We start from the raw sequence: 26222 nt of genomic DNA on the forward strand, positions 1-26222 counted from the left end.
GCAAAAACAACAACCAGTTGTGGATATGACTGGTGATGGAAGTAAAAGTCTGATGCTATAAAGAGCAATACTGCATAGGAACCTGGAATGTTACGTCCATGAATGAAGGTAAATCAGAAGTGGTCAAACAGGAGATGGCAAGAGTGAACGTCGACATTTTAGGAATCAGCGAACTAAAATGGACTGGAATGGGTGAATTTAATTCAGATGACCATGGTGTCTACTGCTGCAAGAATCCCTTGGAAGAAATGGAGCAACCATCATAGTCAACAAAAGACTCCAAAATGCAGTACTTGGATGCAATCTCAAAACGACAGAATGATCTCTCTTCGTTTCCAAGGCAAACCATTCACTTTCACAGTAATTCAAGTCTATGCCCCGACCAGTAACGCTGAACAAGTTGAAGTTGAATGGTTCTATGAAGACCTACAAGACCTTTTAGAACTAACACCCAAAAAAGATATCCTTTTATTATAGGGGACTGGAATGCAAAAGTAGGAAGTCAAGAAACACCTGGAGTAACAGGCAATTTGGCCTTGGAGTACAGAATGAAGCAGGGCAAAGGCTCATAGAGTCTTGCCAAGAGAACACACTGGTCATAGCAAACACCCTCTTCCAACAACACAAAAGAAGACTTTGCACATGGACATCACAGATGCTCAACACCAAAATCAGATTGATAATATTCTTTGCAGCCAAAGACGGAGAAGCTCTATACGGTCAGCAAAAACAAGACCGGGAGCTGACTGTGGCTCAGATCATGAACTCCTTATTGCCAAATTCAGACTTAAAATTGAAAAAAGTAGGGAAAACCACTAGACCATTCAGGTAATACCTAAATCAAACCCCTTATGATTATACAGTGGAAGTGGGAAACAGATTTAAGGAACTAGATCTGATAGAGTGCCTGATGAACTATGGATGAAGGTTCATGACATTGTACAGGAGACAGGGATCAAGACCACCCCCAAGAAAAAGAAATGCAAAAGAGCCAAATGGCTGTCTGAGGAGGCCTTACAAATAGCCATGAAAAGAAGAGAAGTGAAAAACAAAGGAGAAAAAGAAAGGTGTACCCATCTGAATGCAGAGTTCCAAAGAATAGCAAGGAGAGATAAGAAAGCCTTCCTCAATGATCAGTGAAAAGAAATAGAGGAAAACAATAGAATAGGAAAGATTAGAGATCTCAAGAAAATCAGAGATAGCAAGGGAACATTTCATGCAAAGATGGGTTCAATAAAGGACAGAAATAGTATGGACCTAACAGAAGCAGAAGACATTAAGAAGAGGAGGCAAGAATACACAGAAGAACTGTACAAAAAAAAGATCTTCACGACCCAGATAATCACCATGGTGTGATCACTCATCTAGAGCCAGACATCCTGGAATGTGAAGTTAAGTGGGCCTTAGGAAGCATCACTACGAACAAAGCTAGTGGACGTGATCGAATTCCAGTTGAGCTATTTCAAATCCTAAAAGATGATGCTGTGAAAGTGCTGCACTCAATATGCCAGCAAATCTGGAAAACTCAGCAGTGGCCGCAGGACTGGAAAAGGTCAGTTTTTATTCCAATCCCAAAGAAAATCAATGCCAAAGAATGTTCAAACCACTGCACAACTGCACTCATCTCACACGCTAGTAAAGTAATGCTCAAAATTCTCCAAGCCAGGCTTCAACAATATGTGAACCGTGAACTTCCAGATGTTCAAGCTGGTTTTAGAAAAGGCAAAGGAACCAGAGACCAAATTGCCAACATCTGCTTAATCACCGAAAAAGCAAGAGAATTCCAGAAAAAAACATCTATTTCTGCTTTATTGACTATGCCAAAGCCTTTGACTGTGTGGATCACAACAAACTGTGAGAAATTCTTCAAGAGATGGGAGTACCAGACCACTTGACCTGCCTCTTGAGAAACCTGTATGCAGGTCAGGAAGCAACAGTTAGAACTGGACATGGAACAACAGGCTGGTTTCAAATAGCAAAAGGAGTATGTCAAGGCTGTATATTGTCACCCTGCTTATTTAACTTCTATGCAGAGTACATCATGAGAAATGCTGGGCTGGAGGAAGCACAAGTTGGAATCAAGATTGCCAAGAGAAATATCAATAACCTCAGATATGCAGATGACACCACCCTTATGGCAGAAAGCGAAGAAGAACTAAAGAGCCTCTTGTTGAAAGTGAAAGAGGAGAGTGAAAAAGTTGGCTTAAAGCTCAACATTCAGAAAACTAAGATCATGGCATCTGGTCCCATCACTTCATGGCAAATAGATGGGGAAACAGTGGCACACTTTACTTTTTTGGGCTCAAAAATCACTGTAGATGGTGACTGTGGCCATGAAATTAAAAGATGTTGACTCCTCTGAAGGAAAGTTATGACCAACTTAGACAGCATATTAAAAAGCAGGGAATTATTTAGCCAACAAAGGTCCATCTAGTCAAGGCTATGGTTTTTCCAGTGGTCATGTATGGATGTAGGACTTGGACTATAAAGAAAGCTGAGCACCGAAGAATTGATGCTTTTGAACTGTGGTGTTGGAGAAGACTCTTGAGAGTCCCTTGGACTGCAAGGAGATCCAACCAGTCCATCCTAAAGGAGATCAGTCCTGGGTGTTCATTGGAAGGACTGATGCTGAAGCTGAAACTCCAACACTTTGGCCACCTGATGGGAAGAACTGACTCCTTGGAAAAGACCCTGATGCTGGGAAAGATCGAAGGCAGGAGGAGAAGGGGACAAGAGAGGATGAGATAGTTGGATGGTATCACCGACTCAATGGACATGAGTCTGGGTAAACTCCAGGAGTTGGTGATGGACAGGGAGGCCTGGCGTGCTACAGTCCATGGGGTTGCAGAGTTGACACAACTGAGCGACTGAAATGCACTGAAGAATGAAAGGAAATATTTTCTCATCAAGTTAGTCCTTAGACTCAAAGAACTGTCCATACAATATTTTGCAACAAGAATCACAAGAATTCCATTTTGCTATAAGCTATGGTAATATTCTTTCATCTTTTATGAAGTTTGTGCACAAAATGTATATAAATGAAGTTTTCTAAATAGCCACCAGTGAATTTGCGAACACAATGGGAAGAAAAAAGTAGAAATGAAAAACATAAATTGCTTTCTTTAATTGGTGTTTATAAACCTAAATACATTTTCCAATCACAAAGAACACAACTTTTTTTTTTTTCCTTCAATAAGATTATGAACCATCAATGTTTTCCAAAGTATTGTGTTTTAATGATGCAAGCGTGAGAAGAGCGACAGGCGAGGATGTGCTGGAACTCGTCCGGGATGGACTCCCGAGGTTCCGCGTCTACGGGCCGGGTGTGCTGCGGGTTCTGTGTGCTGGGAGAGGCAGCTCACTCTCCCTGGCCCCCGCCTCAAACCAGGAGAACACGGAATGAAACTGTGGGTCCACGAAGTTTAATTCTAGCTGGAATTCTAATGAAACTGTTCCTCTTTCCCTGCACTCTCACTCTGCGATTCTCACAAGGTAAGTGCATGTTTTAACCAGGGGGACCGAGGAGAGAGGGACTGGCCGCAGCCCGGGCTCGCAGTCACACAGGCCACCGGACAACGGATCATCACACTAACCAAGCGCCCTCTCCAAGGGCAGAGTCCTGTCCTAACTTAAGCCTGCTAACAGGGATTTGCTAAACAAGTGCATGGTGGTGAAGCGATCTGTGATCCCCTGACCACTGACAAGGTGCTGGCTGTGGGTGGTAAAGAATCCACCTGCCAATGCAGAAGACGTGGTTTTGACCCCTGGTCTGGGAAGACCACACCTGCCGCAGAGCGGCTAAGCCCGTGCCCCACGGAAGACCCGCCACAACGAGAAGTCACGCACCACAACGAGACAGCAGCCTGCACCGCGACAAAGACCCCACACAACCACCAATTATTAAATAAAAACAAAGACGCAGGCCTCACAGGAGCCTCTCGCATCACTGAACTCACATCAAGGTGGAGCCACTGACAGCCACACAGCAACACAAATGCGGCTTCCAGGCCCAGACCTACCAGTGTTCTTGACCCCAGGCTGGAGCTCCTCAGCGTCTCGAGCTCTTCGGTCATCTTAGAGGCCAGGGCCTGCAGGTAGCCCCGGGCGTCCTTCTCATCGCTGACCCTAGAGGGGAAAGGGCCGTCCTGTGAGCGAGCACTGCCTGCTGTCCCTGCTCAAGACACGGAGGCTCAGCACCATGCCACCCCAGGCACTGTGACCACCGACTCCTGGTCAGGACAGTCCCAGCTCACTCTCTGGGCTCCCGGGCTTCCAGAAGCTCTGCTCCGGCTCCGCACGCAGGGGTCAGCCCAACGCACACCATGTGGGTGTGCTGCCTCCCACCTGCAGTCCCGTCTCACGATCACTGGACTGAACTGCGGCCCCCAGACATTACCGATTTGGGGGAGACCGAGGCAAGCTGGGTACAGAGTCGCAGAGGAGCAGCGTGAGGTGTGGAGGCGGGGGCGGTGGCTGGGGAACCGTGACCGGGCGTGGGCACGTACCACTGGATGATTTCCGCAATCTGCGCCTCCCAGTGGGCGACCGACTCCTTCTTGGCTGCCAGATCCTGCAGCTCGTCCTCCAGCTGCCTATTCTGAGCCGTGAGCTTATCCACAAAGGAACACAGCTGGAGAGAAACAGTCGGGACACACGACTCGTTACTCGTTTACACGTGATGTCAGCACCGCAAACTGCAGGCTCTTTTGAACGGTCTTCACATTTTCTTTCCCCATCATGAGGGTTTGCCAACCTAACTTCCAATGTGGGGTTCCTGGCCAAAGGTAACTTAAACTCCGTTTCAACACAAATGTGAGTGTCAAAGTGATCAGAGCTAGTGGTTTCAGGTAATCAGCAGCTTGTAACTAGATGAAAACATCCCCCTTTAAAGAGCAAACATATTCCATCACTTAGAAATTAAGTTACTTAAAACACCCAACTTCTAAGACTCAAGAGTGAAAAGAATGACAGCTTCCAGAGAGCGACAGCTCAGATCCCTTCAAGCACCTTCTCGTTCTCGGCAGTTAACTTCTTGTTCTCCTCGAACAGCATCGCCCTCTCACGCTCATACTTGTCCCTGACGGTGCCCACGGCCTCCTCCATCTCGCTGTGCCTGAGGACGCAGACAGGCGTCAGGGGCCCCCGGGGACCGCCCCGTCCCCGCCCCCGCCCCGTCCCCGCGCGGCGCACTCACCGCTCTCGCCTGGACTTCTCCAGCTTGTCCTTCAGCACCATCACCTCCTTCTGCAGGGCCAGCTGCTGGCTCTCGGAGTCGTGCACCTCCTTCTTCACGTTCTTCACCTCCAGCACGTGGGAGGCCTCACGTCTCACCAGCTCCTCTTCATAGAACAGGACCTTCTTCTCCAGCTCAGATTTTATCTTGGAAATCTCCTGCTGATGTTCTAGGGCGGCACCTGGCCCGCGGCCCCCCTGCTTCATCTGAGAACAAAGGTTGGGACAGATCACTCTCCTCTTCGAGGCCCCGCCTCACCCCGTCCTCAGCAGACACAGTAAGCGCTCCCCACAGTGGGCACTGATCCTTCCAGCGGCTGCAGGGCAGGCTTTGCGGGGGGTGGGGCGCTTCTGCCCTGGAAAGGGTGAGTCCAGATTTGCCGGGGACGCTGAGGCCCTGCCTCACACTGCCGTGAATGGCCTTCAAGGTCTCCTTGTGCGGTCTGGAGGGCTGTGTGTCAGGTACATCCTGCTAACAGGGTCACACGGCCTCTGCTGTCATGGGCAGTGACGTGGGCAGTGAGTTGTCAGGCCAGAAAGGTCTTGAGCGTGGGGGTGAGGGGGTGAGGAGAGCGGGTGGGGGGTCAGCTGCAAGAGGCTGGAGCACAGGAGGGCGTTGGGGAGGCTGGAGAGGGGTTGGGATTACTCGAGAGCCACAGGAAGCCGTCAGCGGCCAGCAGAGACCCAGCGGGCTCCGACTCCAGAGTGACAAGCTGCCTGGAGAGGGCAGACTGCAGAGGTGAAGACGGGGGCAGGGAGACGCGGTCATGGCGCCAAGTGCAGGCGAAGGGCCAGCTGGAGGGCGAGGAGACCGCCGTCTCCACTTCACAGATGAGGAGGCAGGCTCAGGAAGTGGAGGCCCGTCCCTGAGGTCTCCCAGCTAACAGAGTGCCTACAGCCCCCCCACCCCTCTGCGGGCGACCAGCCGCACCTGGGCTGTGAGGAGCCCTTCCAGAATGACCTGCACTGAATTCACAGACCAAGACACAGAAAAAGCAAGAGGGGTTGGTGTACGAGGGCTGGTTCTAGGAGGTCAAGTGAAGGACCTGGTTCTGAAAAGGGAAAACTCCCATGAGCTTCCACGCCGGGTTCCCGGGACTCCCACCCAGCGGCCGCCAAGGACCCCGGTCTGGCCCCGCTCCCTCGGCGAGGAGACGCATATCGCTACCTTGAGGGCCTCGAGCTCGCTCTCCACTTGCTTGGAGAAGTTCTCACTGTGCTCCCGAAGCTTGCGCTCCTTGGAGGCCTCGGCCACCGCGTCCTCCAGCTGTGCCTCCAGCTGAGGAGGGAGAAGAGTGCTGCTTACTGCCACCCGCTGGGCCCGCTGGGGCTGGAGCCCTCCCGGGTAGGCAAGTTCCAGGGAACCAAGCCTCCAGAAAGCTTCCTGATTCTTCATGCTCCCTCAGATTCCAACACAAGTTAACCGCTGAGAATCGGGACTTAAGTGGAATGGCTGGTTAGCTTAAATTCTAATTTAAACTGATACACTGAAACTAAATTTCAAGAAAAGATACAAGTTCGTGAAAACAGGGACTTCTGATGCCTGCAGAACACAGCTTCATTGTCCAAATGGGAGATTCCAAGCACACACAAGCATGGAGGGTAATGAGGTCTGTGCACCATGACCCCGCCTCAAGCTGAGCGCCCCGGGCCCAGCTGCTTTGGCTGCAGGGCTACCCCCAGAACCGAAGGGCTGTGCCCAACCAGGGGTTCAGTGAAGAGAGCTGCAGTTGGCTGTGATTATTAACACAAATGTCCTGGGGTTGCAGAACCAACTGTCTAAGAAGAAAACACAGGCATCTTGAGGCCAAAGGACTAAGAGCCCTGAACATGCATGGAACAGAGCAGGTACTTCCAGGTCCTCCTGGCAGCTTACTGAGGGAACCCCAACAGAAATTTACAGGAAGACTTGCAGGAAATATGCTGCCTGTTAAGAGCAGAATACATGGAACCATCTAGGACAGCAGCTCTCAAAGTGGGGTCCTGAGACCCTTGAAGGTCTGCAATGCCTTCCTCCTCTAATTCCCTATCTTAGGAATTGGGTTTTCTTCATGTAAATTATACAGAAAAGGTTATCACTACAGACGAGAACACATATGAGAACCTGGGTGCTAATCAGACATTAAAGAAATGCACAAAAATGATCATGGCATCCAGTCCCATCACTTTATGGCAAATAGATGGGGAAACAATGGAAAACAGTGACAGACTTTTATTTTCTTGGGATCTAAAATCACTGCAGATGGTGACTGCAGCCATGAAATTAAAGGATGCTTGTTCCCTGGAAAAAAAGCTATGACGAACCTAGACAGCATATTAAAAAGCAAGAGACATTCTTTTACTGACAAAGGTCTACCTAGTCAAAGCTATGGTTTTTCCAGTAGTCGTGTATGGATGTGAGTTGGATCATAAAGAAGGCTGAGCACTGAAGAATGGATGCTTTTGAACTGTGGTGTTGGAGAAAACTATTGAGAGTCCCATGGACTGCAAGGAGATCCAACCAGTCAGTCCTAAAGGAGATCAGTCCTGAACATTCATTGGAAGGACTAATGCTGAAGCTGAAAGTCCAATACTTTGGCCACCTGATGGGAAGTACTGACTCCTTGGAAAAGACCCTGATGCTGGGAAAGACTGAAGGCGAGAGAAGGGAATGACAGAGGATGAGATGGTTGGATGGTTATCACCAACTCGATGGAATGAGTTTGAGCAAGTTCTTGGAGTTGGTGATGGACAGGGAAGCCTGGCGTGCTGCAGTCCATGGGGTCGCAAAGAGTCAGGTACGACTGAGCGACTGAAATGAACCAAACTGAATCAGTCTGTGATTATGTTGAACATTTTTCAGTTTTAACTCCTAAGTTGTTAAACATTAAGGCCCATAACCACATGCACAAAAGCTCTCTAGGGCCTTGGTGACCTTCTGCGTGTCAAGGGTCCTAGAGTCAGTCTCAGGACGCTGCCCTGAGGTGAGGTGGGCTGAGACTGGCCCTCCACCTGCTTCTAGCCTTCAGTTCTCGGAAGCCAGGCCACGTCACGTCATGGTGTGTTTCCATGGTACTTCTCGTGCACAAAGCCCTCTACTTTACTTTAAAATTTTACTACTACAGGGACCTGTTTTAATAATTTCACAAATATGTATGAAGGGCTGAGAACCACAAGAGAAACACTTGGCAGAGCAACTTACTTGGCTTCACATGAAATTTAAGATCCATTTAACTTCCCAGTGATTTACGGGATGCAACCTGAGCTCTCAAAGCCACCTTATGGGGACCCTCCAGGTGCCCCATCAACACGGCCCTGACACCCAGAGACGATACCTCCTTCCGGCCCTTGTCGGCCCTGCGGACGTCCTGCCGCAGCGTGTCGATCTTCTGCATGGCCGCCTCCACCTCCTCCTCCCGGTCCCGCAGCTGCCGCGACACCTTCTGCTTCTGGGAGCGCAGCTCGGCCATGCGCTCGTTGAGCTCTGAGAGCTCCTGCAGGGCCAGCTTCCGCTGCTGGTGGGCGTCTTTCAGCTCCCGGGCCTGGGACTTCAACCGCTCGGAGGCCTCGATCAGTTGCTGAACACAGAGAGTTACAGGCTGTTACGTTTGCCTAACAAGGACCGAAGGTGAGGAGCGTCACCTGTTGCTGTGGCGAGGGGCTGAAGTGACAGCAAATGCTGGTGAAAGGCTGCAGCCTCGGCCCCAAAAACTGAGCTCCTGGGAAGGCCCTCTGCCGGCCCCAGCACAGCCTGAAGGCCACCTGCCCAGGGAGCCCCCGTGAGGCACCCAGGCTTGTCTGCCGCGGGAGTCCCGACCTCTCCCGTGTCATCACATGATCACAGAGGCAGATGAGGCTTGCAAGTCTCTGACACCCCCATGAACACAACCGCACACTCTGCAAAACCACGCGCTTTCCCCACAGACGGGCCTGCCTACCTTGTGGAGGTCCTCCTTCTCCTGCCGCACCACGCGGTACTGCTTCTCCAGGCCCTTCAGCCGCTGCGTGGAGTCCTCGTGCTCCTGGCGGAGAGTCACCGTGTCCTCGAGCTGCCGCTCCAGCCTACTGGAATCTGAGCAAAACAGGAAACAAGTCAGGTTCCCCTGCACACGCACGGCCACCGGCACGCCTGACAGACCCAGCAGACTTGACTCTGACGTGTCCACATGCTCTCCCCGGGGACGTGAGCCCCGTCCCGCCCTGGCTCCCGTGTAACGAGCACAGCTGGGTGGTGAGGAGGGCTCCGGTGAGGAATGCTCTCAGTAGCAGCCTTTTCTCAGATCAGGGTGGTGGGTCCCAGAAGGAAGCAGAAAGACGGCCACTGACTTGGGTTTGATTTGAGATGAGTCAGGTATAGCGCCGACCCACGTGTCAGGCTAAGGGCTGGGACTTATAGGTGCCTTGAGTCTTCTGGAAGTTTTGATAATTGGGAGCCACAGAACATGCACTCTGGGGACACCAGATCTAGCACTTTAACACTGAAGAGGAAACCCAGCCATGGGTGAGAGCTCCAGAAAGAGAGGAGTTACGGCAGTTCTGTCTCAGAGTGACAAAGAGGAGAATTAACAGAGAAAAATGTAAATACTCAGAGAGATCATAGATAAAGCATTGATTCTACAGACACAGCTCAAACCAGTTCCTACAGTGTTAAGCACGTTAGAGAAATAATTTTAAATAAAGTGGCAAAACACCAGAACTCTTTGCTAAAATTTAACTTTCCCCACCCCTGCTTTTCCATCCAATGGAAAGGACTCCGAGAATGTTCTTTGCAGAAAGGAAGATCTGAGAACAGACTAAGCAGGGTGACCTTAGAACACTCACCTGCTATCTTATTCTTCAAGCGTTCGATCTCTTCGTTCAGCCTTTTGATCTCTTTGTCCCGGGCTGCGCCGCTCAGGGCCCGGGCCGAGCCGTGGAGGGACTGGACGGTCTGCGTGGACTCTGGGGAGGAGACGTGTGTGAGCGCGGGCCGCCGCGGGGAGGGGGGCGGTCCCAGCGCGGAGGCCCCGCCCCTCACCCTGCAGCTTCCGGCTCAGCTCCAGCCGCTCCTGCTCCAGCCTCCGGATGCGCCTCTCGTAAGCCTCCACCTGCAGGCTGGCCTCCAGGTCGCGCTGCACGCCCTCGTCTCTGGTCAGTGTGCTGGACTGCAGAATGCTCTTCAGAGAGCCCCGGTCAGAGAAGCAGCTGCAGATAAAGCAACAGCATGTTCTCACCCACCGAGGCTTTACAGGGACTTCATCTGCGTTTAGAAACTTCCTGGGGTAAAAGATAAGCCTTTTCAAATTGGCAAACAAAACCAGCTGTGAACAGACTTTATTGCTTATGGAGCCAAAATTAGACAAGAGCCTTCCTTACCGCAAACCACTGGTGACAATGGGCAGTGGAGAGGACTGGTCAGATAAAGCAGCTCTGGAGGGCTGGGAAGTATAACCCTTTCTTTTTTTTATTGAAGTACAGTTGATTCTAGAGAAGGAAATGGCAGTCCACTCCAGTATTCTTGCCTGGGAAATCCCATGGACAGAGGAGCCTGGTGGGCTACAGTCCGTGGGGTTGCAGGAGTTGGACGTGACTTACTGACTGAACAAACAACGTGGATTCACTTCGCTGTGATGGCGCAGTGTAATCTCTAAGTCACCCCTGAAAGGAGAAGGCCTCCTGCACGAGGACCTGGGCGCCCCGAGGCTCACCCCGGGGTGAGGGCGTGCTGGCTCTGCCCTGGCCGTCCCCCGCAAACTGTCAACACCCAACATGGCTCCTTCAGGTCCAGCCCCTGGACCAGGGCCAAGGTCCTCACCAGCCATCAGCGACTCACGATGCGCCTGCACGTAAGCGCACTCTGATGCACAGATTCGGGCCAAGGAAGGTTCTCTCCGTCAGAGCTGAACTTGGGGACAATCCAGTTGGCTCCTCTTGCTTTTAACGTGATGACAATGTCAGGGGCGTTTCTGAGTTCCACACAGGGAGTGAGTGTGTGCACACGCATACACACACACAGAAGGGCAGTCAGGGGCGTTTCTGAGTTCTTCACAGGGAGTGCGTGTGCACACACGCACATGCACACACACACACACACATACACACACACACTCCCTCTCTCACATTAGGGCCTGGCTGGTGTTTCTCAAAGGTGGCCCAAGGGTGCTGTGCCAGCCAGTACTGCTGGGGTCTGTTTCAGGAAGAGGTCCCTGGGTCAACCTGACAAACTTGGAGCCTCGCTGGGGGCCCAGGGCCCACAGGTGTGACAGGCACGCAGTGCGCTGAGTGCGGTGGAAAGGTCTAGAACCTTGCAGAGGTGCTAGTAAGTCAACACGCCGAGCGCACCCAGAACGCCTCCTCTGGGCTGGAAGGCATCCACCACTGCTCTGGCCTAAGTGCTACTAACTCCGGCATCTCACACCTGAAGAGCACTTTCACGGGCTCGAGCAGAAGTAGGCCGCTTCCGCAGAAACTTATACCAATTCAGGCACCCGTGACTGGAAGCAGCCAGGAATCAAGCTCAGTGACCTCGCTCCAGGCGCTGAGGCAGCCCCATTTGTCTTATTTTACTGCTCTCTTCCTTAGCCCCCTCTTCTTGGCGCAGTGTCCTTTTAAAATCGAGTTAAGAGCACCACGGGCACCATGACTCTGTCAGAGGCCCCCCGGAGACAGGCCACACACACGACCCCCAGCCGGGGCTCCCAGGGCTGTGCTCACAGGCAGGGCTTGGCTCTCATCTACAGCCCCTCCCCGTTCCCCTGGAAACCCTGGAGCTGCAGCGAAAATCCCCACAACAGCCAGCAGAGCCAGACGAAGGGCACGCTCAGCCGGGTGTGACCAGACACCCCGCCGCCGGCCACGGCCCGTGGTGTCCCATCCGCACAAACCCTGCCCAGCTGATGGCCTGCAAGGCTCGGGGGTCAGCGAACGAGGGCCTGCGGCCGAACCCCCTCAAGTCTGAGGTAAAAATGGTTTTTACATTTTTAACGGGTTGTTAGAGGAGAAGCTCCCTTCAAGCACGGAACACGTCAGAGTCCCCGGCTCACACGGAAGCTCACCCACCCCAGGAAGACCCCCGCGTGCGGGGAAGGCAGATGACGCACCTTTCCGTGGTGAACGTGAACCCGATGAACGGCAAGTGCAATCCAGAGAAGCCCGTGTGAGAACCCGGAGGTAACACTTCCTGCACGAGAACACACGATGCGAATGAAACCATGTTCAAACAAACGAGAACAGGAGGGGAGAGGGTCACGGGGAGTCCACGGTGCAGCGGGAGCCCCGCGGTGCCTCCCAGAACGCTGCCCGCGTGGGGCCGGATGCCTGCTGGTTCCCTCCTCATTCCCGGCTTGACCAAAGCATGGGCCGTGAAGGGGACAAACACACTGCTTCTGAGACAGCAATGCACAGGATGAACCGGGATCAGGTAACTGCGAACCTACTAAAGCGGCAGGAGCCGCCGCTCACCATGTCCCTGAGCAGGGGGGACGTGGGGCAGAGGCAGGGGCATGTGGGGCAGGGGCATGTGGGGCAGAGGCAGGGGCACTGGGTTCCTGCCCTGAAACAGGCCACAGGCAGAAGCGGGGTCTGGAACCCAAAGGGAGACTATTTCACATGGATTTACTGCTATTTTTCAGTTTGAGGGTCCTTCTCTATTAAAAATAAAAGCAAAGTTATTTATCTGGTAAATTTCAGTGTGGAAACACGTTTATCTGAAGTTCAGGAAAAATCCTTTCAACAATAACATTAACACTTTCCTCGGTCTTTCCTCACATCATCTAAAGTTCTACTCTTATGTTACTAAGAAAGAGTCTCTAAAGCCTCTAAATCAAACACATTTTTCTTTTCCCTGGTTAAACCTCAGTTTCTCTATCCCCAAGACGCATGTACAGAGTAATGCGTACTGAATGCTGAGTCTGATGAGAACAAAATAATTTTACAAGACATGAGCAAAACCCTCTGGGCCCAAAAGGTACAATGACGAGCTTATCAGCGGCCCCGGGAGACCAGGTCAGATACCAGACGGGCCCCTCGGCCAGCGCCCAATGTGGAAAACCCACAGTCTGAGACATCAGCGCCTCGAGATTGGCCTCTCATCCCTGTCGCTCCCGACCTCCGGCCGTGTGAGCAAACGGTCATGCACATGCTGAACACACGTGACGGCAGAAGAGCGGATGTGTTCTCGGGCACAGGGACAGTGAGGAGTGGAGACCCAGAGACCCACACCACCGTGGGGCCGTGGGCAGGCTCCTGGCAGGGGGACAGGGCAGAAGGGACGCTGATGCAGCAATGTACGTGACACTGTTTGCAAAGGCACAAAGGCATCAAAATAATTCTGATGAATCCTAAAATAGAACAGCTATTTAAAATTGAGTAAGCCATCGCTTTAAGGACCAAGCTGAAGGCCAGAATGAGAGGTGCATTCCTTGAGACAACTGCCCAAGTTTCTGGAAGTTGGTACAGCTCTCAGATTCACCACCTTGATGAGCAAGCCGTGCTCAGGCAGACCTGTGACACAACGCGGGGGGCAGGGCGCCGCCACACTTACGATGTTCCTCAGCACGTCGTCGTCCACGTCGAAGTTGGACGTGTCGGAAGGACTGCTCACGTCCGGAATGTAGGGCGCCTCCAGGTTCCGGATGTTCTCCCAGTTCAGCCCTTGGAAGAAGGCGTGCTTCTTGAAGTCCTCCACCCCGTTCTGCCCCAGCCGGCGCTCCCGGCTGCAGATCAGCCTCTGGATGAGGTCTTTGGCCTCCTCGGACACGTCCGTGACGTGGGAAGGGAACTGAAACCGCTCCTGGGGGGGGCAGGGGGGCAGTCAGAGGACTCCAAGGTGCACAGACATCACGGGGAACAGAGCAGAGGCAACAGCTCCAGAGCCACAGTCACTTCCTATGTCCCAGTAACCAAGTGCAACCGAAGCTAATGAAGCTTCATTCCAGAAAACCCTTAGACTCGCCGGTTTTACTCATGACAGCCTTGTTACCAAGCTGCATGTAAACTAAAATGGTGATAAATTTTCACCTATCAAGGTGGTAAAGAACACCGACAACAGGTTGTAGGTGGGAGAAAAACGGACCCATCCTTCAGTATGCATTTTGCCAACATTATCAGTGAGAAAACACGACATGTTTGTGACGCCATTCTACTCTGACCAAGGAAACTGGAAAGTACCTCAATGCTCATCAAAGAGGGACTTGTTACAACAAGATACAGTGCACACACACACGTGGTAAGGTCTGCCTCTGAGCACTGAGTAGAAAGATGGCTGGAACCCTGCCAATATGTGACCATGATACCATTTATTTAGACAGTCCCCCGCTCCCACATGCTAGGAGGTTCACAAGGCCACACACCCACCATGGCACCTCGGACCTGTGTGCCGAGCCGCCCCTGCGGTTCAGGCCTCACCTGTAATCTCTAGAAGGGATGGCAGCGCTGCCTCATGGTGTTCAGAGACCACCAGGTGGGCCCCACAGGCGGCAGGCGCTCAGGGGCCGCAGGTCTTAGAATGTACCCAAGTCCCACTTGTTACCTTAACCACGCTCATCACCAGAAGTTCATGGGGTGACTTTCGCCATCAACTTACTGCATGCACTTCGGCATGTCTGAAGTTTTTAATAGTATGTACTAATTTATAAATAAATATGTATTTCTACTTTGAAAAAAACTTTCTTAAGGCATAACTTTCCTTGATTTAGAATTAAACGAAAGATACTTTAGGACTTTAATGTTAATCTGCTCCTTATCTGAGCAAATACTGGGGGGCCAGGCTGGGGGAAGACAGCAGACAAATGAGCACCTGTCTGGGCGAGTGACCGAGCACGGGTGAAGGGTGCCGTGAGTCAACGGGCAGAGGCTGACTGACCCTGGCGTCAGAAGGACGTGGGGAAAGGGGAGTAAAAAGAAAAAACACAGATGACAGAAACATTAGACGGAAGAAGAAATAATAAACAGAAAAAGAGGGAAACAGAGTGAAAAATGAATAGCTGGGAAAAGGGAGAAAAACAGGAAGGAAAGAAACAGGCTCAACCAAGGACCAAGAGCACTACTGCGCCGAGCCGTGCGGCCCGCTCCTGACGACGGCTTTGGGGCAAGCAGGCTGGGGCGGCAGAGCCGACGTCTAACGGAAGGGGCAGGCGCGCAGGTGACAGTGGCCTGCGAGCCCCTCGGGCAGTATTCCCAGCCACCTGGCCCCGCACGGACCTGCGTCGTGCTCCCGAAGCCCACGTCTCCTGCAGGGTTCCGGCTCGAGGGACCCGCCCCCCTCCACCAGGGAGTGGGAGCGCCCCCTCTGCCGTCATCTCCCGGGTCGGCAGCCTGCTCAGACACCCGTCTGGCCGCCCACTGTGCCTCTCCCACAGGGACTCGGACACACACGCCGGCTTACTTCATGGTTCATGATCTTCCCATAGGTCTCCACGAGGGACTCGGCGTAGAACGGGGTCTCTCCATAGAGCATCTCGTACATGCAGACGCCCAGAGACCACCAGTCGCACTCGGGGCCGTACTTGCCCATGCCGTCCTCCATTGCCTGCAGGATCTCCGGGGAGATGTAGTCCGGGGTGCCCACAGCCACGGAAGACTGCACCTTAGGGGAGAGGGCGGGCAGGGTGAAGGGGAACCCAAGGACGTCACAGGATAAACCTTCACATGGTCATGATTTAAAAACCCCATAATGAAAAATTGAGTGCAAATAAATGTTCCTATAGCACTAAACCGGGGCTTCCCGTGTAACTCCGACAGTAAAGCCTCTGCCTGCAATGCGGGAGACCTGGGTTCAATTCCTGGATTGGGAAGTTCCCCTGGAGAAGGAAATGGCAGCCCACTTCAGTATTAGTATTCTTGCCTGAAGAATGCCATGAACAGAGGAGCCCAGCAGGCTATAGTTCACGGGATCTCAAGAGTCAGACACAACTTAGAACTATCTTTATAGCTCTGAACACTGGGCAGGTTCCAGAATGCACCAGACTCTCCTGCCCACTGGGTTTTTCAGTCCCTAGATGCCCACCCAGCCCCACAGGGCACTAGAGCCCCACACCCTCCATCGCAGCTCACAGTGTGGCCCGGGCACCCAGTGCATCCACGCCAGGCCTCCTTGGACTTGTACGTGCATAGACACCACCGCGTGCGAGACAGAGATCCTAAGACGCTGCCTTTCTGACATGCTCCCAGGGGAAGCTCTGGCTGCTCACCCACACCCTACCCTCGAGCTCCAAAACTGGAACGTCTGGCAGTAGGTCCAGGGAGCAGCTGCGTGCTGGACACGCCCTAGGTGGGGAGCTGCAGCCATCACAGAGACAACCTGGGGACTGAGAGGTCAGAGACCGGCCTCAGAGCACGTGGAGTCCACAGGACTGGGGGTCAGCAAGGCGCGACAGGAGCCGAGAAGGCCTGTCCTCCAAAAGGCCAGCCTCTCCCCAGTCACAGCCCAGGGCCGGTGGCAGGACTCAGCAGGGAGTCCTCAGGAGTCAGACAGGGCAGCAGGGGACAGCTACCGGGAGGTAAGGCAGGTGAGCCCCTGGGAAAGGTGCCCAGCGCGTGAGCGTGGCCCAAGGCCTGTGCTCCCTCGTTAGAAGACTGGCTTTGGGGACAGCACCAACAGACCCATCACATTAGAAATAAGGGACTGGCTTTGTGGAGCGAGGGGGAGTAAACCGACTCGCTCTTTTTAAAACGCCGCCAAGTGCTGCCAGCTTTACGTTCTTTTACTGTGGCTTGAAAACCCACAGCAAGGGGTGGGCGAGGGGCTGCTCTCTCTGAAGAAGCAGTTACAGTAGACTTTCTGACGCGCGTAGGTTTTAAAGAAAAGACTCCCAAAACACCGAAAACTCAAACTGCGACCGGGGCCACCGGAAGGATGCGGACGAGTCCCTGACGATCAGAGCCATGTGCTGGAGCCAGTGAGGCGGGGGGCGGGGGGCTCAATGGGGCCACCCGGCCAGGGGGCTGTGACCCGGCCCAAGCCCAGCCTCCTTGGGGTCTGATAGCCACTCCAGGGGCGTCCTCCCGCTCTGCAGTGGGACCGTCCACTGGCCCTTGGAAGAGGGGGTATGGAGGACCCCCGTTCAGGAAGTCCTGCCCCAGACAGAAACGAGAAGGCACCGACTCCCGGTTCAGGAGGACCCGGGGCTGGCCCACCGGGGCCGCCTGGGGGTCTGAGGACACCTGACCCCTCCTCTGCAGAAGGCATAACACGTATCACTTCCAAGAACACAAAAAGTAATCAAGATGTTTTAACTGTAAACAGAAAATTTCAACTGCTTTCTAAACGGACTTATCTTCTTAATTTACATTAATAAACTTGGTTTCTTAATTGTATCTCAAATTGAAAATGTAAATAAGCCCCTTCTAACTGCAAGCAAACCACAAGACCAAATGGAAGGGTGTCAACAAAAATACCTACAGTTCCATCGTCATTCATCTTCAAACAGGATCCAAAGTCAGCCAGGCGGATATGACCATTTACATCCAAAAGGACATTGTCAGGTTTAATGTCTCTGTTAGTAAAATAAACACACAAATTAACGACTTCCATGCAACACGTTAGGTAGGTCACAGCCCTTCACTAGCAGAGAATCACCAGAGGAAGCACTAGCACGTCACGACAGGACCCAGGAGAGTGTCCCCTGCGGTGGCTGGTCTGCGGGCAGCAGCGGTGAACCCCCATTCACCGCTGGAACTCGGCCACGGCCCCCCCCCCCCCCGGCCCCCACCCGCCAGCCCAGGACTCCCCCGTGCTGGGCGCTGCTCTCGACCCAGGGCCACGGCAGGGGCTGGACCGCACCGCCTGTGCTCAGGAAGCCTCCCTCCGGCCGGGATGTCGGGACATGAACACACAAGACCCCGCCACACAGGATCTCGGCATCAATCATAGAGCACCAGCCGTGCGGCAGCTGCTGCGAGGAAACGGGAGGGACAGCAGAGGAGGCAGCCCTGCGTTCACAGGTGTGAAGGGGGCCCGGCGGCTGTGACCCAAGAAGAGACACCTGAGCGGGGACGTGACGCCTAACGGAGTCAGGCGAGGAACTGGGGCAAGACGGTCGGTGTCCTCCGTGTACCCTGCACCCCTGAGCAGCGCGGGCCCCGCCCCGCAGTGCGTGTTACAGACGACGACAGGGAAGCTGGGAGCGGGGCAGGCTGCCGGTTACCCCGCAGCAGGGACGTGAACGCTGCCGCACTCAACCCGCCATCCGACCGCCTGCTGTGTGTGCTGCCCAACACCGGGCGGGGGTTCGGGGCGGGGCGGTGGACGTCAAGGGACTAATCCTCCTTCCTGGCGGAGTTAAGTGTGTGTGACCGGACAGCATGACAAAAGAAAAGGAAGGTGTTCACCAAGAAGAGCGAAAACAGCCGCCAAGAGGGGCTGTGGCAAGGCCAAATTCTGCAGGGGGGCTTGAGCCTGGACCACCTCAAGTCCACCTGCAGAATGGACGAAGAGGCCAGGCCACTCATGCCTGACAGAATGCTACACCCTGATGCAAACACATGAAAGCCCCCGGTACTCCCAACAACACAGGTAGGTCTCACAAACACGTGCGAGCAAAAGACGATTAATTCAAAAAAAGCAAAGCAAAAAAAAAAAAAACCCTCTAGCAAAGCACTCCAAACTGAAATAAATCTTAAATAAATACTCAGGAATATGAAAGAGAAAACAAAAGAATCCCTCAATGAGTCAGAAAAATAAAAACTACTTTCCTGGTGTTCTAGTAAGACTGAGCCTCCACTGCAGGGGACAAAGGTTTGATCCCTGGTCAGGGAACTAAGATCCTACATGCGGCGAGGTGTGGCAAAACAAAAAAAAGAACAGACCTAGACAAAAATAAGGAAAAGAGAAAAGAGACTTGATTTAACCCAGGGGAGGAACAGAAGAAAAAGACAGTCTTAACAGAAATGAAAACTATTGTGTAAGATGCCAAAGAAGAGTCAATTTAAATAAAAATCTAGGGCCACTCTGGTGGCTCAGTGGTGAAGAATCTGCCTGCCAATGCAGAAGACACAGGTTCAATCCCTGCCGTGGGAAGAGCCCACGGGCCTCAGAGCAACGAAGCCTGTGTGTGCGCCGCAGCTCCTGAGGCCCCGCGCCCTGGAGCCCGCGCTCCCCAACCAGAGAGAAGCCTGTGCGGCAACCAAGGCCCAGCACAGCCAAAAATAAATTTAAAAAAATTTAAAAAAAAATCTAATGAAAGGCACTGAAGAAATGGAGGAAAACAGCTGAAAAGGTAAAAATGGGACAAATAATTCAAAACGGTCAGGGACAAAGCACCTGGAGACTGAAATGGAAGACAGAGGCAAAGAACGCACAACATACACGTAACAAGAGCCCTTGAAGAATCGAAACAATAAAACACCACATCTGAAGCTGAAGCCCAAGACAACTTTCCAGAGGTAAAAAAAAACACTTGAATCTGCAGACTGAAGGACCCATCAAATGAAAAAGAAATAAGTGTCCTGCTTTTTTTGCAGCCAGACCAGTTGATATTGAAGTTGATATGCGACAACCAACATGTTAGAATAGCTAGGAAAACACTGAAAAGAAAGAGGTGTGATGGGGGACTTGGCCCCATGGAGTTTCAAGCCTCCATGACGTGGTCCCAGAGCAGAGACAGAAAGACAACGGAGCAGAATGTCCAGACCAGACCAAGCTCATACAGAAACTGAGCACGTCATAAAGACGCTACCTCAGATCAGTGGGCAAAGACACAGATAAGTTAAGTTTGTGCTGGGACAAATGAACAGCCTTTTAATTAAAGATAAAATCAGATCCATTCTTTATATTAGAATAAACTCCAAATGGAGTTTATATAAAAAATGAAACCATTAGAAGAAAACAACCAATAAATTTAACACGTTTAAAAAATCTGCCCGTGGGACTTCGCTGGAGTGGCTAAGACTCTGGGCCCCCAATGCAGGGGGCCTGAGGTCAATCCCTGATCAGGGAACTAGATCCCTCGTGTCGCAAATAAGACCTGGCGCAGCCAAGTAAATAATTGTGTTTTTTTTAATTCTTTTTTTTTTAAACAAAGAGTTGAATGGAAACGTTAAAATTAAAAACAAAACCCTGCCCGGCTGCAACCCCTGGGAGCCTGGGCCTCTTGGCCTCTGCTCTGCTGCTTTCCGAGGCTGACCTCCTGGAAGGGCGGCGCCCACTGGGGAGCTCGGCTCTGGGTCGGAGGTCCCTGCTGCTTCCTGCAGGGGGCCTCGCAGGGGTCCGGCTGCCAAGGCCGGGCGCAGTGGCTCTGTCTGCAGGAGCCGGGCTGGGGTGTGGCGGGCACTGCCTGAAGAAGTCGCCGTGGCCCACGTCCTCCCACGGGAAAGGGGCCCAAAGCTACGGTCTGAACCTGCCCGTCGTGTCCATGGTTCTGATGGGGGTCACTCACTTCTGGCCCCACCACAGGCAGCCTTAACTTACTCAGGCACACCCCTGAGATGGGGGTAGGACTGACTTCCTGTACTATCGAACTCTGCGAGCTCTTCTGTTTTTAGACTAGGTCATTCAAGCACTTAGTCTGAATATTGCGTTGACTTTAAGGGAAAAAACAACGTCAAACTATGTATTTTAATTTTCCTACTATGCCCTAAAGTTAAAACATAGAGCAAAGCTTCTACACAACCAATTAAGAAAATGAGCAGAAAGCTATCTACTTAGGGAAAAACAGGAAAGAATAAACTGTTCAAAAGGCAGTCAAATTAATTTCCCTGGAGATCTGTGACAACTACAAATCTCTCTGTAGTGAATTAAGCAAAGTTCCATCAAGAAGAGTATAAAATCTGATGTTGGAAACAAGAACAGTGATGGTTATAACAGCAGGCATGATGGCATTACAGAACACAGGAAAGACAACAGTGACTCTGGCCCAAACCTCACCGCCCTGAGAGCGGCACCCGCTGTGGGGGCAGCACCCCGGGCCCCCCGTGACACGGAGACCTGCGCCCGGGCAGGACCGCGAGGTCCCCGGCAAGCCGCCCCCTCCCAGGGCAACAGGGTCACACTCGTGGCAGGACTTGAAGGGCTGTTCCTTTGACACTGGGCACCATCGCTACCCCAGGAACACAAACTGCATCTGGTCAGGAAAATCCCCGACAGGTTCAGAGGCATAGAAAGTACTTAGTGAAAGAAGCCGGTGTAAATCTGCGACCTGTGCAGTTCACACTCACGGTGTCCAAGGGGGGAGCTGCACATTAACTGTGACCAGGTGGGAAGGAGAGATGAGAGGGAGGTACTTATGTGAAAGAGTCAGACCCCCGCCCCCACCCCACAAAATGCAGCAACAACAGAGATACATTTCTGTTAGCTGGAAATATGAAAGCAAATACCAGAAGAAACAACTACAAATTGATGACAGTTACCTGTGGCAGGTGTCAGGACTGAACACTCATGTTTTGTTATAAGCCCTGTACACCTATTTGAATTTCTAAAACTATCGCCATGAAACACTTTGATGAAAAGAAGTAAAACAGAACCAACAACCCCCCCCCCCGACCCCCCAGGACTGAATCCCTGTCTTAAACAGCAGAACGAGACGGACACAGAGGTGCAGGCTGGGCAACGACTAGGGCCGCTGTCCTGGAGGCGGGGGGCGGGGGCCGGGGGCCGTGTGGCGAGCAGGAGGGGGCCTGCTCCACGCTGCCACCCCCGTCTGCCATGCAGGAGCAGTTACGCTAGTTTGAGTCCTTTCTGCTGCTGTGGTGGGAGCCCCCTCAACTCAACCCCCCTAATGTTCTGTGGTTGACCAGGAAACGAGCTCTGGGGGGTGGGCAGGGCAGAGCACGAGCCAATGGCAGGCAGACACCAAAGGACAAGGTGACCTCAGCTGACAGCAGAGCCCACAGAGCTGCGACCTGGGAAGGCACCCCACATCGTGGCAGCTAAAGGGAGGACCCCACCCTGCTAAACTCTCCGCAGAGCCTGGCGCTGGGGCTCTGAAAGGACTGCTTTAACATGTTAATGGTGGTTTCCATAAAACACATAACAAAGTGATTACCTGTGCACGTAATGAAGCTGATGGATGGAATCGATGGCCAACACCATTTCACCAATGTAGAATCTTGCCATATCTTCTGGAAGTTTGTCCTCAAATTTACTGAGCAGGGTCAGTAAATCGCCACCTACGTAGTAATCCATGACCAAGTACTGCAAATGGGCAGAGAAGACAGCATCCATCACCACCAGACCTAACGATCAGAGGCCACGCTCCCGCCGCGGAGCTTCTGGACCCGCTCTGGAGGGTCCAGAGGGACGGCTCCCGAGAGGCTCCTGTTGCCCAGCACGCGCCCCCGGAATGTGGACCTTGAGATACTGCTAGGTGCGAGGTGACACATCCGCCAGGGAACAGAGCGCAGTAAGTATCTATTCTTGCCAATAAAACTTCTGCCTGCACAACAGAAGTTGTGTTGTATCAGTATAGATGCCATACTGATAGGGATGGTATCAGTATAGAAGCCACACTCAATTCACAAATTGATGAGAGGACTGCTGATTTCTTGATATCGCTACATCTTCCTATGCAAACTAGCAGTGTATTATTACTGATTTGTACAAATATTTTTTTCATATTCTTCGAAATGTTTTACCCCAATCCCTTGTTTTTATTGAATGGTTCTTTTATTCTATAGTGCTTCACAAATTTCAAGCTTCATACATATAATTTCATACATACATTTTTACATACATATAATCTCATAAAAACTTCCTTTCTTAGTCCCTACTCTTCTGTTACCCTTCCTCCTTCAGTCTCCCTAATGGTAACCACTGGTTTGTTCTCTGTAAGACTGCTTCTTTTTTGTTATGTTTACCAGTTTATATTCTATTTTTTAGATTCCACATATAAGGGACATATACAGTACTTGTCTTTCTGTGACTTATTTCATTTAGCATAATACCCTCCAAGTTCATCTATATTCCTACAAATGACAAAATTTTATTCTTTATCCAGTGAGATAAAGACACATCCACGGTGTCTCACTGGATACTACTGGCTGAGTAGTATTCCATTGTGCGTGTGCGTGTGTGAGAGAGAGAGAGTGAGCGAGCACACACACGCACACGACCACATCTTCACCCATTCATCTGCTGATGGACAGCTATGCTGGCAACTGTAGAAAAATGCTATAAACACTGGGGTGGGTGTATCTTCTCAAATCAGTGTTTTGCTTTTTTCTGGATATATACCTAGAAGGGGAACTGTTGGGTCACGTGGTATTTCTATTTTTAGTTTTTGAGCAACTGCCATTCTGTCCTCCATAGTGGCCGCACCAGTTTATATCCCACCAACAGAGTATGAGGGCTCCCTTCTCTCCCCAACCTCGCCAATACTTGTTACGTATGTTCTTTTTTATGACAGCCATTCTGACAGGTGTGAGGTGACATCTCCCTGCGGTTTTGATTTGCATTGCCCTGATGACTAGGGATGAAGAGCATCTTTCCACGTACCTGTCGGCCATCTGCATTTCCTCCCTGGAAAAATGTCTAATCAGTTCTTCCACCCATTTTTTAACTGGGTTAAAGAAGAGTAAACAATATTTGCAAAATATCTGAAGAATAAAAGAGAAGGAAGTCCCATAACATATGTTATAAAGAACTGGAAATTAAAATCGTTTTTGATTCATAGATAACGTGAGAGTCTAATGAGATATAAACTTTGAAAAGAAAAGTGTTTATGGAAACTTCCCCTATAGCAAAGGCAGCCGAGGTAAGAGCAGATACCCAGCCCACGGGCATGAGCTGAGCTTCCGTCTCCCAAGGGTCTGCTCCATGCGGGGCTGGTGCTTCCACACGTGTGTGGAGGACACATTGTGTGAGAGACAGCACCTCGGGCTCCAGCCCCACGTGGGCTCTGCCGGCTCAGTACACGCTGCGGCCTGTTCACGGGCTGTGCTCCCTGGTGAGCTGAGCGGTCACTATGCCAGCGAAGCTCTGTCGCCTGCACCTGACCTGCTTTCTCTGCCTGGGAACCTCGGGGGCAGTCACAGCTCATCTGAGTGATGCCAGCAGGAATTATACCAACTGCTGCTGGTGACTTGCCTGACTCTGGACTCCATGGGGGATTCAACTCCCCCAGGGCCAAGGGCGGTTAAGAGCTGTGAACAGTGCAGAGAGGGGAGCAAGTACGCGGGGACGGGGCGACAGGATGCCCAGCACTGGGTGCTCTTCGAACGGACCACAAACTGGCACGGGCAGAAAACGCCAACTTCATTTTTTAAAAATGTGGAAATAACAAACTTCTTTGATTATGAAAAACAGACTTCTCTTCTTCAGAAGATAGACCAGAATGACAACTTCCTAGAGGAAACTTTTTGTGAGAAATCCTCTCCCTCCAAAATTAGACGGACTTTACAAATAATGTTGAGAGGCACACACAAGCCAGCACAGGCAGGAGACACCAACTCTTCAGGAGAAGAAGCACATGGAGGGGACAAACACCCTGGCTGCGACAAGAAGACCAGCGTAGCGTCCGCTCACTCCCCGTCTCAGCAGCAGACTTGCTGGCACCTGCTCGGCCACGGGTCCCTCATGGGGCTGGCATCACACAGAGGGAGGGGAACATGGAATTCAGAGCGATGGGCCAGGAGAAACCCAACCGCAGGTGTCGGAGGCCTCACCGGTATTTGCTGCACAGGGACCCCTGTGTGGATCCTGGGGGCAGGGGGCTCTGAGGGCAGGAGGGAGCCGGCCTGGCCAGGGGCTGCCTGCCAGACAAAGGGTCTGAGAGAAAGGAGCCAGCGAGTGAGGCGTGTGCAGGGGGGAGGCCGGGCCCCACTCCGAGCAACACAGATCGCAGCTTCCCCTGCCTGCCCCGTGTGAACGGACCGGCGGGAGGAGAGCAGGACCAGAGTGGGCTGGGCAGGAGGTGAGGCTGACGGCGCGTGGGAGGGTGGAAGGGGAGACCACCCGACAGAGGGCGGGTAACCTGGGAAAAGACCACAGCACCTGCGGCTGGACACGCGGGGTGAGGCAGAGCCAGGGAATGAGCGGCCAAGACCTTCGGTCCCTAGAGGTACCAGTGGGGGCAGGCAGTGCCATGGCTAGCCAAGCCTCCACTGTTTCCCTGTCCACCTAGAAATCTGAAGAGAAAGTCAGCGCTAGAAATGACCGGTGGGCTCCTGGAAAACAAGTTTACAGGAAAAGGAACCTGCAAGGGCTTATAGGCAGGCAACTAGAAACTCATTTCTGGAACCAGAGAAAGCGACCGGCTATTTCGCCTGTCACGTCACATAGGATCCTCACTCCAGTCAACAAGGCAACGCCCTTTCAGACTGATGAAACAGCTTTAATTTCTAGGAAACGCCCAGTTTAGATGCCCACAGCAGAAGCTGTGACGCGGACGGGCTCTGCAGGTGGCCTCCCCATCACGAGACCCCTCGTGCCCAGCGGGGCTCAGGCCGCCCGCTTCCCGCCTCGTTCCTCCTCACATCCTCCCCACAAGGCAATAACTGCTCGTAAAGAGCGACGCTGGGTGGTGGAGGCGGGAGCCAAGCCCGGCCAGCAGCCCTGGGTTCCCAGCAGGCAGCACCGGGCCCCGCCTGGCTCGTCTCGCAGCCCTCCCTGCACCTCAGAAGGGGCAGGCCCCTACACTCCCCCGGAATCCCTAACTGGCCATCGTGACTCAGAATAAGCCGGCAATACGCTGTGCTGGTTGCAGGAAAAGTATCAGTGGAAAAAAAAAAACGCGTGGTTTTCCTTCTTCCTAGTACTCCTTAGAGACTTCATTCAGTTCTTAACAAAATAGGAAGTGAACTGGAGACAGTCCACTCGAAGTAGCGACACTCATCTGGAAGCAGGGGCTGATGGACAGATGGCCCCAGGCCCCCCTCCTGCCAGAGGGTAGGGACCAGGTCCCAGCACCGACCCTGGATCTGTGTGGTAACCTGGGATGAGTGACATCCTCTCCCCTTGCCCCAGAAACTGTTCATACAATGGTGAAAAACCACGGATGCCTGACTCGCCTGGCCACCGGGAAGACTGACTGATAACCCACAGGCTGTGTCCAATAAACCCCAGCTGTCCCCCCTCAAAACAAACATGTATGTTTTCAATT

At 52.4% G+C, this 26222-nt stretch overlaps 1 protein-coding gene across 5 annotated transcripts in view; it reads right to left on the reverse strand.

Annotated features, from left to right (window-relative positions):
• The window catches only part of CDC42BPB (CDC42 binding protein kinase beta), a 98593-nt gene that overhangs the window by 22373 nt on the left and 49998 nt on the right, over positions 1-26222 (reverse strand). For all 5 annotated transcript variants that reach the window (XR_010659192.1, XR_010659191.1, XM_065906852.1 and 2 more), the window contains exons 5-18: positions 22170-22318; positions 17591-17684; positions 15575-15775; positions 13733-13981; positions 12291-12370; positions 10229-10395; positions 10033-10152; positions 9150-9283; positions 8547-8789; positions 6401-6511; positions 5195-5439; positions 5008-5113; positions 4506-4630; positions 4020-4125 (exon numbers count right to left, since the gene is read on the reverse strand). Coding sequence is in view for 3 of the 5 variants with exons in the window: in XM_065906852.1 (XP_065762924.1) it covers positions 4020-4125; positions 4506-4630; positions 5008-5113; positions 5195-5439; positions 6401-6511; positions 8547-8789; positions 9150-9283; positions 10033-10152; positions 10229-10395; positions 12291-12370; positions 13733-13981; positions 15575-15775; positions 17591-17684; positions 22170-22318 (2130 nt within the window). In the remaining 2 variants the exon portion in view is untranslated. The remainder of the gene's footprint in view (positions 1-4019; positions 4126-4505; positions 4631-5007; positions 5114-5194; positions 5440-6400; positions 6512-8546; positions 8790-9149; positions 9284-10032; positions 10153-10228; positions 10396-12290; positions 12371-13732; positions 13982-15574; positions 15776-17590; positions 17685-22169; positions 22319-26222) is intronic.

Source organism: Muntiacus reevesi, chromosome 15 (genome assembly GCF_963930625.1).
Source record: "Muntiacus reevesi chromosome 15, mMunRee1.1, whole genome shotgun sequence".
NCBI lineage: Eukaryota > Metazoa > Chordata > Mammalia > Artiodactyla > Cervidae > Muntiacus > Muntiacus reevesi.